Source organism: Rhinolophus sinicus, linkage group LG01 (genome assembly GCF_036562045.2).
Source record: "Rhinolophus sinicus isolate RSC01 linkage group LG01, ASM3656204v1, whole genome shotgun sequence".
NCBI lineage: Eukaryota > Metazoa > Chordata > Mammalia > Chiroptera > Rhinolophidae > Rhinolophus > Rhinolophus sinicus.
Window position 1 is genome coordinate 122,611,724 of NC_133751.1, and position 16,368 is coordinate 122,628,091.

The 16,368-nt window shown below is 33.9% G+C and overlaps 1 protein-coding gene across 3 annotated transcripts in view; it reads right to left on the reverse strand.

Moving 5' to 3' along the window:
- Window positions 1-16,368, reverse strand: part of DPP10 (dipeptidyl peptidase like 10) — a 1,304,160-nt gene that overhangs the window by 249,940 nt on the left and 1,037,852 nt on the right. For all 3 annotated transcript variants that reach the window (XM_074335439.1, XM_074335432.1, XM_074335443.1), the window contains exon 5: window positions 15,912-15,986. In XM_074335439.1, the coding sequence (XP_074191540.1) occupies window positions 15,912-15,986 (75 nt within the window). The remainder of the gene's footprint in view (window positions 1-15,911; window positions 15,987-16,368) is intronic.

Sequence of the window (16,368 nt, forward strand, 5' to 3'; positions counted from 1 at the left end):
AGAACATTATGCTAAGTGAAATAAGTCAGATGGAGAAAGACAAATACCATGTGATCTCACTTATATGTATAATCTAAATAATAGAATAAATGAGCAAACTAAACAGAAATAGTCTCAGAGATATAGAGAAAAAACTGATGGTTGCTAGAGGCGAGCAGAGTGAAGATGAACTAGAAGGTGAGGGGATTAGAAAGCACAAATTAGTAACCACAATATTGCCATGGGGATATGAAAGACAGTTTGGGGAATATAATCAATAATGCAAAGATTTTGTAGGGTATCAGATGGGCACTTGTCTTATTAGGTAGACCAATTCATGGATGGTATAGATTAGATACCTGACCACTGTGCTGTACACCTAAAGCTGAAGCTGAATAATACTGAATGTCAACTATAATTATATATATACATATATATATACCATATATACACCTATATATATATAAATTATATATATATACATACAAACATATGTGTGTGTGTATATATACATACAAACATATATATACATATATATGTATATGTATGTGTATATATATATATATATATATATATATATATATATATATATATTTTAGTCACGGGATGTAGAGTACAGCATAGGGAATAGAGTCAGTGGAATTGTGACAGCTATATACAATGTCAGAGAGGTAATAGTGTGGGGGGAGGGATATAGATTGTAGGGGTGTAAATGTCTAACTATTACATTGTTTTGTACACCTGAAACTAATTTAAAAAAAGGAAAATAAAAATAAAAATAAAAATCTGCCCCTCAATTCCATATATAGGGAAAAGTAATAATGACAAAGTGATACCCCTATATTGAAAACTATTAATGTTTTTGCATTTGAAACATTATAGGCAGAAATATTTTTCTATTCAGAAAGAAACATGATTAAAACATTATCAATCAGACATTTTTCATAAATTTATATGCACACTTATAAGTGCAAAAACTAGTTTAAGGTGAAAAATTATATGTGAAGAACTTTGATTATTTAACATCTCTTTTATGAAGATCAAAGTTCATGTAAATACCCTGGCTTTTCCTCATCTCTGTAAAGTATGATTACATACCCTTATTATGAAACAAGGTATTGAAAGCTGTTAAGAAGAAGCAGGGGATGTGTCCTCCCTCCCTGAGTGGTGAAGCTTTGTCTCCCACATCTCCCAGTCATTCACTTATTTAAAAAAAAAAAAAAATCTCAAGAGTGCACACCTGCATGGTTCTTGGTGTTGGGGATGCCACAGTTAGAGACGTCAATGATCTTAAAGGCACAAGGGGAGTAATGTGCAAAAATTTAAAGTAAACATAATGAAGTATCAAAAGTGAAATTAAGTACGATTATATAATACTTCATTATGTTTTAGGTACACTGGATTAAATCTCATATATAAACAAAAATGTGTCTCTTAATAATTGTCTGCATTTTTTAATGATAAGCCTTGGTCATTTTCTGGCTGAGATCTTTTAAAAATTCATGGCCTCATTACTCTAATTATATTCTCTACTCCCTCTTTATTCAGAAATGTTAAGTTCCTTTTCATTTGGTTAATTAAGAGGCTCCTTTCACCACCCACTATTTTTGAGCTGGTTAATTTACTAACACACTTTTTTTTTTTAATAGGCAACATAAAAGCAATTAAAAGTTAATCAGTGTAAACTCCAGTTAGTATTATAACGTTATTTCTTGGTATAATCAGAAAACATTACTTCTAGATTCCCTTATATGAGTGCCAATTCTGTTTGTTTCTACTTAAAGTTTTCCATTTCTAGTAAGAATTATTGTTACCATTTTCTAACAAGGTATCCTGTATTTGATCCGATTCAAAATAGATATGACTAAATATAGCAAATTCTACAGCTTTTGTTTGAAATCTCTAGCAAGAAAAGTCAAGGACTGTATATTCTGCAAGATTTCAAACTTGACATATTAGTTGGAGAGTCACATATTTCTTTCTTCCTGTGTTTATGGTATGATGTATTTCAAAGGGAAAAACTGTCTTTCTTGGATTAATGAAAGGAATTGGAATTTATCCCAACACAGTTTGCCCGTGCAAAATCTTTTTGCACAGTACCGCTAATGGACAGTTATCCATCCACCTTTTGTAAATTTCTAAAGCAAGTTAACACTGCCTCCCACACTGGCCCCTGTATTATTGAACAAGCAAGTGTTAGAGAGGCCTTCTTTATGCTGAGCCAAAATCCACCTTCCTGATGCCATTTAACATCACTGGCCTTAGTTTTTGCACTAAGGAATACATCTAATTTCTATTATTTATGATAGTCCTTCAATACTCAACATATGTATTATTCTCTCCATATTTTTCCAAGGTTTCTCTTCCCACAAATACATAGCTAATTGCTTCATTATAGCTTTTAATTCTTTGAGAATTATGATCATCTCCTTCTATGCTTTCTCCAGTTGGGTAGAGGATCCCAGATGTTTTCCATTTGACACTTAGAACACCACAACTATTACCTCCAGTGTTCTAGAGCAGCAGCAGCAGCAGCAGTAGCAACAGAAATACAATGTTAGCCTTACACATGTAGGTTTAATTTTTTGTAGCCATATTGATAAAAAATAGAAACAAGTGAAATCAATTACTAAAATATTTCATTTAACCCAATGTATTCAAAATATCATTTCAACATATTATGACTATGACTCACTATTAATGTTTTATATTTTTCCTTTTTTTACTAAGTCTTCAAAATCTGGACTACATACTTTACACTTACAGCACAACTCAATTTAGACTAATCATATTTCAAATGCTCAATAGCCACATGTGGCCAGTGGCTATAATACTGGATAACACAGTTCTAGATAGTTTCATTTTATTAAGTTGGCCTAAAAATATATCAGTGGTTTTAAAGTTCATGTGACAGTCTAAATTTACACTGTTTAAGGTCAATAAAAATATCTAAGCTGGCATATCAGTTACTATCCTCATTTTATATTTTAAGAACCAGATATTTTATAAAACCCATGTTGAAATTCACTCTAACCACTAATAAGGTTAATTGTGTTGACTTAAGGCAGTATTCCTATCTCTAGATTATCTGTACTCTTGATTCTGTAGCCTACTAATTCAACTCTCCAGTCTTGCCTGTTCATTTTAAATTTTTATGTTTTATTTATTTATTGATTTACTTATTTATTCATTCATACATTCATTCATTTAAAACTGGTTTATCTCTCTCAGTCTGACTTATTTCACTTGGCATAATACCCTCTTGGTTCATCCATGTTGTCCTATAGGGTAAGATTTCATTATTTTTTATTGTCGAGTAATATAGCATTATATATACACCATGTTTCCCCAAAAATAAGACCTAGCCAAACAATCAGCTCTAATGTGTCTTTTGGAGTGAAAATTAATATAAGACCCGGTCTTATTTTACAATAATATAAGACTAGGTCTTATATAATATAACATATAAAATATAATTTATTGTAATGTAATATAATATAATATAATATAATAATACCAAGTCTCATATTAATTTTTGCTCCAAAAGACACATTAGAGCTGACTGTCCACCTAGGTCTAATTTTCGGGGAAACACGGTATGTATAGTGCCAGGTGGGTACTAGACTAATTGGAGGGATCACTTCATAAATCATATAAATCTCTAACCTCTATACTGAAACTAATATAAAATAATATTGACTGTCAAATGTAATTGAAAAAATAATAATAAATAATTTAAAAAATGAAAAAAAATAAAAGCAACGAATAAATCAATAAAACCGGTTTAATCATACGGAACAGGAAAGGACCATGAAAATAACACAGGCTTGTGATATATCAACAGAGGTTCTCACACATAATATTAATTAATCACATGGTAGTTAGCCAACTTCAAAGCCACCTAACTTCACCAGCATTCAGCATATAATCTTCACAGAATGCTACAGTGATTTCATTATGTACTGTCCTAAGCCTTCATGCAAGTGAATTCCTTCATCTCAAGACCTGTGGTAGCCAGTGACTCTCATCTCCTGGTTTTCATGGCCTGCTGTAGTCCCCTCCCACCTGGAATCACAGCTGTCCCTGTGTGCTGAGTAGACTATAGTGGCAGTGAAGGTTTATGAGTCCCAAGGTCAGATCGAAAAAGGCTTTGCAGACCCCGCCTGCCTCCTTGTATCACCCGCTCTGTGAGAAGCTGTCTGTCGTGCCATGAGGACAGCAAGTAGCCCCGTCGAGAGGTCCACCTCAGGAAAACCCGAGGCTGTCTATCAACAGCCAGAATTAACGCACGGGTTTTGGGAGTGGGGCACCTCGGAAGCAGAACCGCTGGCTCCAGTCAGGACTTCAGCTGACTGTAGCCCCAACAGACATCTGACAGCAATCACATGAGACCACAGGTGGGAATTGTACAGCTCAGCCCTTCTAGAATTCCCGATGCACAGAATCCATGATTATAACAAATTACTGTTTTATGCCACCAAGGTTTGGAGTGATTACACAGCATTACGTTACCAGAACAAGACCTTAACACTTAGTGTGATAGTATTTTTCTAAAACAGTATTTCTCAAAGTATTCTAATGATTTTGACTATAAATGGAAAAAATATAAATACCTACGACAAAAACAAGACTTGAATGAGATGCATCAATATATTAATACTGGTTTTCTCTAAAAGAGGTAAACACAGGCATTGTAATTATCTCCTACATATTTTTCAGTATTATCAGAGTCTCTATAATAAACATATTATTTTTCAAATCAAAAGACAATAAACGCTATGGGGTTGAAATGGTGATAAAATGATAGCTAGATTAACAGCTACTACAAAAAAGAGACAAAGTTGTAAGCACTGTCTTCCAAAACTTATGTTTCCTTCCTTCTTGCTTTCCTTCCCGTTTTCTTCTCCTTCTCCTCCTCCTCCTCCTCCTCCTCCTCCTCCTCCTCCTCCTTCCCCCCCCCCCAACTAGGATTCTTCTTTCACCAAGGGAAAAAAAAACATTCCAAAATTGATATGAATATCTTTTTCATGCTTTATTACCTCTCTTCTGTTAGGCGGAGGTTAACTAGGAAGGCAGTTTAGCAGCAGCTACTAAACAGAGAAGGTACATTTTATGGGCACCGGAAGGCAGGAGGCTCTCAGGGTCAACTTCAGGTCCCAGGTATTTGAATTCAGTCAATTTCCTACACTGCAGTTTCCCTGAGTTTATTATTAATAGGATTATTTGAAATATTAGTGTGCCCCACTAATTCATAAGTGTATGAATCTTAATAACTTAGACAATCCCATGACCAGATCATCTACTCCCAGACTTCTTAAATATGTGTCTGTAATTGTAAAGCACTGAAGTATTAAGACCCAGAATTTAATTAGATCATTCACTAGAGAAGAGTTACTTTTCCAGGCAGTAGTGCATGCAGGATTCATTTTACTAGGATTACTTCTTAGATAAAACAGATATTTATCATGAAGAGGGTCTTGTCTACAGAGCTACAGACCAATAGGAACATAATCTGAAATGAACGTACCTGTCTCTAGAGAATATTAATACTATTTTTTGTAGAACATCCATTCTGGAGGACAGATATAAAGATAGCAACACTGACACATGAACAATTCATTCAGTTTTCACTTTTCCATTCAGAAAAAGCTTATTTTCATGAAGATTTATGTCCTGTTGTGCATTAAAGGACAGTTCTAATTATGCTGAAACAGTAAATTCAATTAAAGTGTTTGACCCCAATCATAAGACATAAGGAAGTTGACAATGTAAAATAAATAGATAATTTAACGATCCATTAGTCTATTTAGTGTGTAGTGTTAATCTAAATAATAGAAAACTATAAATGAGATTTTAAAGAGATTTTGTTTTTAATTCTTGTTTCTACTTACTAGTTTGTCTTCACAAAAGAAATGTATATATAAAACACAATTGACCTTTCAAGGATGGCTTCGAAGGCAATTGTTAAATAATTCAAATGAACTAATAATTTAAAGCATATTGGGATAATATATAAAGTAAACCGGACTTAAATTGATAATATTTATGACTTGACTCAGAATAACAGAAAAAAATAACTGATACGGGAAATGTTAAATACTAGATGACAATTCTTAACCACTTACACCTGATCATCAAGATTTCCTAATACGTATCTAGGTCTTATATTTTGAAACACTTTTCTTTAAAAATATAATTAAATTTATGACATTGAAATGAGTCCTACATAATTTAGTTGACTATTTTTGAGAAACAACTTCTAAGAAGCAGATGTAAAAATAAAATATAAGACCACTAAGTCTGGAGAAGTATAATAAATGTTACCCGAGTATTGCAAATAATATATGATAGAAGTTCCATTTGTCTTAATGTTTCTTAATTAGAATACAGTTGATATAGTTTCAAATAAATAGAAATATAATTATGCCAGAGTACAGAATAAATCCATGAAAACATGTAAGATCATTTTCAAAATGACAGTATGATCAAATATATGATCAAATGACTAGGGGCGTTGGCAGTAAAAAGATGGGAGTGTGTTGCAATCCTGCAACTGAGAAGCGAAGCCCTTAAGTTAGCATCTCTAAGTCTCCTACCTCTGCAGAAAATGATGTCACTGGCAAAGGAGCAGGGACACTGGGAGGGTTAAACTGATAAACACACTTCCCATATAAGAGGCACAATGTGAGCACTCAACAAAGGTTTGTTCCCGATACCACAGTCCCTTTTTAAAATAGTTGGCAAAGAAGAAAAAGGGTAATGGATAGGAAAGAAAGGATCAGAAAAGTAATCCACCACAAAAATTGATTATTCATATAAACATATACATATTTGTTTATAGTCTAATCAGCAATAGAATGGATACACTATGATATAGGCAATGGAACACCATAAAGCAGGGAAAATGAACAAGGGACTGTCCAGCTATTGAACAGTACGGATATATTTCACAAACTTAGTGTTGAGTAAAAGACACACAAAATAATGCATACTGTGTGAATCTGTCTATCTCAAGTACAAAACCAGACAAAACTACTCTAAGCTGTTAAAAGCTTGAACTTTGGTCTCCCTTGTAGTTACAGGAAAGGAGCAGAGTCATGTTCTGCATCTTGATCTGGGTGATGGTTACAGGGATGTGTTCAGTTTGTCAAAATTCATGGGGTGATACTCATAATATGTGCGTGTTCCTACATGCATGTTACACTTCAACCAAAAGTGTAAGTGTGCATAGCTTAAATATACACTCACATATTTTGCTCAAAATTTCCACACACTCCTCACTAAACCATATATACTTACAACATGACAGATAAAGCATCCACATTGAAGGGTAAATGAGGCCAGACCAGTGTCCAAGGCCAGAACAGAGCAGCTGGACATTAAATGCAGGATCAAATTATTTTGAAATACCAAAGAAAACATAGTATATCCTCTTTCTTAAACAATATTTGTTCTAAATCATTGTCATGTACCTAGGTAAGTTCTGGGTGCTTCGGTCTTTTCTGAGGTACAGCACTTGGATTTTAAGACGTCGGACCCTCTAAAAAGGTGGTTCTCAATCTCAAGGGTACATCAGAATCATCTGGAGGCCTTGTTAATCCACGGATGTGGGTCCTACCCCAGTGTCCGTTACAGTGGGTCTGAGCAGGGCCCAAGAAATTATATTGCTAACGATTCCCAGGTGATCCTGATGGTGAGGTTTTGGGACCATACAATGAGAACTACTGTTCCAGAAAAAAAAAAAAAAAAAAAGTTTCAATCCTGAGTCATATTAGGAAAGCTTGGAAATCTCCTTTGTCTCTGTATTTCCACCAAAACAATTAAGAATAACAATAATTACTATAAAGAGAAATTGTTAGGAAAAGGGTGTACAAGTAAAGATTTTGGCACAAAGTAGGTACAGTATGAAAAAGCTGGTATTTTTATCTTTATTTCTAGTGTTGCCTTTGTTTGGAGTCCGGAAAGTCCTCAGTAGTAAAAGATACCAGTTCACTTAAATTCAGTGGTCTTCAACCCTCACTGCACATTACAACCTCTGAGGGAGTTTTAAAAACTCCAATGTTTGCTTTATATTCCAGACAAATTAAATCAGGATTTCTTCAGGGTGGGACCTAAGCATTAATAATTTTTAAAACTCCAGGTGATTCTCATGTGCAGCCAAGATTGAGAATCAATGCTTTAGTTCTACAAACTTGGACTGTTCACTATGTCCCATTTGCTGTAGAAAACTCTATGGGCATTAAAAGGACTGAAGCAAAGTTCTTGACTTTAAATCACTTATAGGTCAGTCTTTTTTTTTTTTTTTTGAGGTTTTTTTTTGAGTTTTAAAAAAATAATTTTTTCTTTTCTTTTTTTAAATTAAATTTATTGGGGTGACAATTGTTAGTAAAATTACACAGATTTCAGGTGTACAATTCTGTATTACATCATCTATGAATCCCATTGTCAAAGGGACGTAAATAGACATGTTTTCATAAACGGACATGTTCAAAATAATGAATTATCAGGGAGCTATTAAGATGTAAGTATGAAACAGATGCCAGGAAAACATAGAGAAGAGCCACTACTTTCACCTGGAACTTTAAGGAAAAATTTGCTAGAGGTTCTGGTTTATTAATTTATATGCTAATTGTTAGCAACACTGTGCCAGGCATTGTGTTAGACACAATTACAGTTGTGATAAATTTTATAGAAGGGACATAGAGTAGCATGAAACTTTTGATAGGAAATTTGACCGACTCAGAGATGTCTGGAATAGCTTTCATGGTAGAAGCAAGGTATGCCTGACTTGGCATCTAAAGAGTAAGTACAACTTATCAATATGAAGGAAAGAACATGGGGCAAGAGTTTGCTCCAGGCAGAAGAGTAGTGAAAGTCCAATGATGGGAGGCAACACGGTGCTTCAAGGGATTGCAGGAAATCCCAGAAATGCTAAAAGTACCTGGGGAGAGTGGGAGGTGAGGCTGGAAAGTCAGGCAGGGCCTGGCAATTTGTACTATGACTCTTGGTCTTTATCCCAAAAAGCCTTGGAAAGATTGAAACAGAGGATGACCATCAAATTTCATTTTTATAAAGATCAATTTAGCTTGAGTATGGAAAACTGATTAAAAGGCACAACAGTGATGGAAGGAAAACCAGTTAGGAGCCCTGTCATTTCTCTCAAACAGGAGATGACGTTAGCACGTTAATCCTCCATTTGCAGAACTCTTCTTTTTTAATTGAAATACATTTGACATATAATATTATGTAAATTTAAGGTGTATGTGTTAATTTCGTACATTTATAAATTGTAATATGAGTTCCATTGTAACAATAATTAACACTTTTATTATATTACATAATTATCCTATCTTTTAAGTAGTTGGAATAATTAAGTTCTAGTCTCTTAGCAAGTTTGATAACTATAATACAACATTATCTATATTCACTGTACTGTGCATCATATCTCTAGGGCTCATTCACTATTCGTATGTTTGTACCCTAAAAAATTCCGTCCTGTTCCCCCACCGCCATTCCCTGGTAACCACCAATTTAGTCTGTTTATTCAAGATTGGCGTTTAAAAATTCCACACATAAGTGACATCATACGATACCTGTGTTTCTCTCCAGGACTCCATTCATCCTTACTCTGTCCTTCAGACAAGAGTGCAGATGTGAGCATGCAGGCAGGAAAATTCCTGCTGAGTTATTATAGGGTAATCAGGTTCATACTTTGTACCTGGTCACAAGCCAGAGACAAAAGCACTTAGTGGGTTCTCTCTCCTTGGTCTAATAATATGCAATTTATTTTAGAAATATTTCTGTCAAATATCATTACATTCTTAAAAAAAAACTGTTGGATAAACTCAACAATCTGGATATACAAGGAGGGACTTATTTTGTTTCTATTTACTTGATCTTTGATCACGCAAATTTACCATTAAGAAGAGGGAATTGTTCAAGATTATTTGACTTTCTGCTCTTTTCTCCAGTATTTCAGGGGCACCCACCTGAAGGTTTCTATGTTTGCTTTGCTTCAGAGTCTGTTTCTGTGTAAACAGTCACCAACTGAGATGTCTACAAGGGTCAGACAAGTTCTGCAACTGTGAGAAAGAGGCTGGGCAGAAAAGAACTACCAGAGATATCCCCACCCACCACCAACACACTTCAGCAGAGGGAGTCAGGTTTAAATACTGCTACCCCCAGTAGACTTCTCCTCTGGAAAGATGCAGAGAGAAAGGCAGAAAACTCCTACAAGACTACCCCAAAGTGCCCCTGCAGCAGGACAGTCTTTTAAAACATTTAGTCTCTACCTCCCTACAGGGAGACTCATCTTTCCTTCCAGTCACAATTTATCTCTCCTTCCTCTTTCTGCCACTTATCTACATCTTTTCCCTTTGTAATATAGTTAGTAGAATCTTAGAGCCTTTACCAAACTGTAAGATGCTAACATTCATTTTAATCTGTCTGTAGATACCTACTACAAGCATTAACACAGTCTCAATTTCTCTGGAGCAGAAATGAGCTAGCACCCATATTATAGACCTAAACTATGGGAAACATTAATCTGACTAGAAAAAGAAAAGTGGCTGCTCAATTTGTTGAAATTAATTTTTTAATATTATTGAGCACAAATAATTTACATGGGAGAAAATAGTCTTCATATTATTGTATCAGAATTAATTAATATTTCTAATCAAAGGAGAAAAAAATAATTCCAAGTTTGATAAAATATATATCATATTAATGCAAAAATATTATTTTGGCATCTTTGCACAGTACTAAGAATTGTTGTTTTATATTTTACACTATTTATTTATAATGCAGTTCTTTATACAGAACCTTTAAAAACTGTCCATAAACCTATGAGTATATTATTAATTACACTTGCTTTATGACTTGCACACTGTAATCTTGGATCCTTATAGCCTTGTTAAAATAGTATAATTCACGTGGAAAAGGATTAAAAAAAGCCAGAATCATACTTTTCATACTTTAGACACAATGATTGTATCAATGCAAGTTCTGAATAAAGTATTTCAACACTGGTAACCCACAGATGAGTGTTTCAACACTGGTTGCCCACAGGTAATATGCAGAACTCAGTTGGTGACCTATAAAATATCTTCTAAATTTGTCCTTCACTAAGTAATGAGCCTTTTGCTCATATTGATGACTTTGCTAGAGAAAGAAAACTAAATCAGCTCTATTGAGCAAGGTACCAGTGACTCCAAAAAAAAAAAACAAAAACAAAAAAAAACAGCGCTAGATCCTTTATAGTTGTTCTTTCACAGAATCCCTGAGGAAAGATTATTATCACATCTTTCTTTTTACAAGGCAATTATTCAGGATAGTAAGTTTGAGAAGTATTCATATTTCTTTCTCTTCATTAGAGCTATGGGAAAACTGAGGCTGAGGACATGTGTGGCATTTACAAAACAGATTACATCTTTCTATTGTGTTGTATGACCTAATAATACATGAAAAATATTCCTTAGAAGTCGTCCCAGGTAACTTGGTATGATTACATTCACCCATATAAAAGAGGTCTTCCCATTAGTATAATCATTAGAAGATAGGTATTTTTCACTTGTCACCATAAACAATTAAAAATAAAATGACATATTTATGCATAAAAGTATATAAAAGTAGAAAAAAAGTACAATTATATATTTATAATATTGGTGGGTATTTTTCTAAGTCTACAGTCAAAAGAAAATACAACAAAGTAAAAGATAAAGTTTATCACCACATTCAGACTTTCTCTAAGTCAAAAATAAATCCCAGGTCCTGGAGAAAGACAGTCCTGAGTTATAAAGAGTCAAATAGCTTTAAAGAGATTTACATCTCAAAAGGGGCACAGAATGAATTTATAAATAAGTAAATAAATAATAAATAATCATTCCCCCAAAATGGTAATATTTTTAAAGAAAGGGCAATAAAACTAATAGTTGAATTACATGAATAGATGTTTAAAAAAATATCGAGTACAAAAGACAAAGGAATAGAGTATATTAGCACATTATTCACAATAAAACTAACACAACTGAGATTACTTTCTGAGAATGTTAGCCAAACGGTCATTCAAATACATATGTAAATACATAAAGTAAATATCTGTATCTGTATTCATGCCTAAAATATATGTGTATCTTTATATTTATATGGATGTAAATATATATGAATATGCAAATGACTCAGGACCCTGGAGTCAAGGAACTAGGCCTGAGGAGGCTTCTCAGGCCTTTGACTTGATCTGCTTCCTAAAATGCTGACTGTAATGAATGGACACTGGGGGCCTTGGAGACACTGGGTATACTTTGCATGTGGGATTAACGAGAAACATTTGGGGACTATCCGAGCACATCTACAATATGGTCCTCCCCGATCCTCACCTCCTGGTAATCCTCTCCAACACTGAATTAGAGCTGACTGTGTGACCAAGGAAAACCATGCAGTGAACGCAACAGATGACTTCTGAGGATAGATCATACACGGCACTGAAGTTTCTATCTTTGTCTTTTGCATTGCTTACTCTGGGGAAATCCAGGTAGCATGTATTGAGGACATTCAAGCCACACTGCAGGTGGAGAAACCTGAGGCCTCATGCCAATAGCCAGCACCAATTTGGCATCCATATGACTGATCTTCCTTGGAAGTGTATCCTCCAGCCTCGGGCTAGCTAGCAGATGGCTGCAGCCCAGCTGATAGCCAAGTGCCACTTCATGAGATATTCTGAGCCCAAACCACACACCTAAGCCAATCCCAAATTCCCGGTATGCACAAATTGTGAGCAAACAGTAAGTGTTTTTATTAAAGTCACTAAATTTGGGGCAATGCATTTATTATTTTACTATAAAAGTTATTATAATTATATAAATCATATTATTATAAAACTAATACTGATTGTGTGTGTATATATTTGATTAGTAGTTAAGCTAGATATAATCTATAAACATAATAATAACTTTTTTAAAGGTATATTTCTATGTTGGTAAAGATGGGAATAAGCAGGCTGCATATTGCCTAAGAGCAGTATAAACAAACATAATCATTTTGAAAAACAGTTTTTCAATATATAACAAGACCCTTAAAATGTGTTACACCTGGACTCTTATCTCACACAATATACAAACACTAATTCCAAATGGATCAAGAACTTAAATATAAGAACTAAAACTCTTAGAAGAAATTGTTTGGGTAAAACTTCATAACCTTGAATTTGGCAATGTATTGTTAGATATGATATCCAAAGCTTGTGTAACAAGAGAAAAAATAGATAAACCATACATCATCAGAATTTTTAAAATTTATGCATCAGTGTATATTATTAGGAAAGTGGAAAGACAACCTACTAAAAAGAAGGCAATATTTGCAAATCATATCTGATAAGGCCCACTATAAGGAATTCTTAAACTGAACTACAAAAATAAAAAAAAAATAAAAAAAATGGCAAAGGGCTTAGATAGACATTTCTCCAAAGAAATACAAATAACCAAGAAGCATATGTTCAACATTATTAGTTATTAGGCAGATGTACACTGAAATCACAATGAGATAATCAATTCATACTCACTAGGATGGCTATAATAAGAAGAATGGAAAATAACTACTGGTGAGGATGTTGAGAAATTGGAATTCTTATACATTGCTAATGGGAATGTAAATTGGTGCAGCACTTTGGAGAGCAATTTGGTGGCCCCTCAAAAAGTTAAATGTAAAATTATCATATTATCCAGCAATTCCACACCTCAATATATATCCTCAAATTTGAAAATAGGTTTGCAAAAAATTATTGTGTACAAACATTCATAGCACCAGTATTCATAATAGCCAAAAGGTAGAAAAACAACAAATGTCTATCAATGGATGTATGCAGAAACTGTGGTACATGCATACAATCGAATATTATTCATTAATAAAAAACGATAGAGTACTGATACATACTCTAATGTGGATAAAACTCAAAAATATTGCACTAAGTGAAAGAAGTCAGACTAAAAACATCACATACTTTATGATTCCATTTACATGAAATGTCCGGAATAGGTAAATCCATAGGGATGGGAATCAGATTGTTAGAGAGGGTGGGGTACGGGAGAATGGAGAATGACTAATCAATAGATATGGGGCTTCTTTTGGGGTGAGTAAAATGTTTTGGTACTAGATAGAGGTAGTGGTTGCATATCATTGTGAATGTACTGAATGCCACTGAATTGTACACTTTAAAATAGCTAATTTTATAACTATTGTGAATTTCAGTTTTATTATAAAGTCTGCTATATCCTTTCACTCAGAATTCCATTTGTGGAAATGTATACCACAGAAATATTAAATTTAAGAAAAAAGTGTATACTCAAAAATTTTCAACACATTTTAAAACATGGAAACTGAGTTTCAACAATTGGAAGAATCTGTAAGCTGGAATCCAGCCTTTGAGTTTTTCTAGTTCAGTTCATTTGCCATGTAATGAAGATAAAGGCCAAAAATTGTAGAATTGTACAAAACCAATTTGTTGAGGTGCAACTAGTATCACATCTTACTTGAAAAACCTAGGGTAAATTTCTAAATCTGTCTCATTCTGCATTTTCCAGCTGTTCTGAGATTGCCTTTTCTCTCTGAAATCAGAATAACAGCATCTTCCTAAAACAATGCTTAATATATGATAACTCTTGTTTCCCTACTTTTATATAAGTGGGAATAAAAAGAATAAAACACACAAAAATAATTCTAGAGGATGCATTTGGATGGTTCGATTTTGTATGACTTGTTTTTTCCACCTTTGTTAATGTGCATTATACTCGTACACACACACGCACACACACACACACACACGCAAGGTAATCGTGACATTTACTCTAAAATCATCAATAATCCCAAATTACTATCTCAGTATAAACTGTATAGAATAGAATGAGATTCAAGTTGTTTAATTTGGGCAGAACAAGATTTATAGGTTTGTTTTGTTTTCTCTCTAAAACGTCAAGTCTGGAGGAGTCTTAATTGACTGTTATCCCTCAAAGACTGAATTTGCAATCTCCCTGTGTTTTTCAGTGTAAATTAATTATTTGAAATAAAATATATATACAAAATCATTTAAAAATATAGGATGTGTGTATTTCAAAAGAATAAAACCATCAAACAGAAGATCCTTTAAACTGTGAGATTTCATGTGCTCAAAAGCTTTCAATGCATTAGACGAGGTTTCCTGCCTTAAATCTATAATTTTTATTGTCCATCTTAAGGCACATAAAACATTCTTGAATGATTTCCAGTCACTTCTTTTCTGAAGAAACCAATCTGCTGAACTGGATTTTCAACATGTATTTGAATTTTTAACAGTGTGAATTATATCTACAAATACTCATCAACCATACATACTGCCCTAATTGTGCTGTAAAGCTGACATGGAATACTGAAACCCTAATGCAATTAGAATATTCCATTTGTTCAGAATTAATTTCTTGGCTTGTCCCACTATAGAATTTCCTACAATCACAAGGCTTATGCCCAAACAATACCAAAGAGCCCACTGCCTACAACCTGCATCAATGTTTCTAGCAATCCTGTCCCACTATCCACACTGCCACTCAGGCCACAGCCATTAGGAAACTCCCTAATCTATACACACATGAAATACTCAAGTGGAGAATGAGGCTATCCTGAAAATGTGAAAAGCCCCCAGGTGTCAGATTTGCTAATCACTGAAACACTCTCCTCTAAAAGAGATGGACTTGGACCAGCACCGGCGCCTGGCAGATTGTCCCAGTTATTTTCTAGCCATTGAAAGGACATTGCCCTAAACTTCCCTCATGCAGTACTGGTCATCAGTGACCCCTGCAACAATTAGATATGCCATTTTTCTGTAGGTGAGTAGATAACCAAGGAAAACTGTCAACTGTCACCTGGATGTATCACAAAGAAAAGTTTTTCAAAGTAGATCACTCCTTTACCTGTTTGACATCATACGCTAGAAGAACATATTTTAAATCTGGTGAAACTGAATGTCTTGAAGCTTTGAACGTTACCTAAAAACAAAAGGAAACAATTATTTTAAAAAGCTTAATAACAGATATTAGCATGCATTTGGATATATAAATATAAAAAAATATTGATTATTATAAAACTGGGAAATAGGCATTCTCATTCCTGTAATAAATATGCACATGCATGTATGTATGTGTGATTATACAGATGGATATAAAAACTTGAAGAGGCTACATTAGACATTTCATTAAGAAAAAAAATTGCTAGCATATCTTTTCTACATGTTATCACTTGAAGACTATGCTAATTTTTCATGATAAAAAACAAAAAGCAAAAACTCATTGAACTACCTAAGCAACCAAATGCTTTTATATTTGCACATTCAATTAATCAAAGGAAAAAATAATGAAACTCTGTGGTATC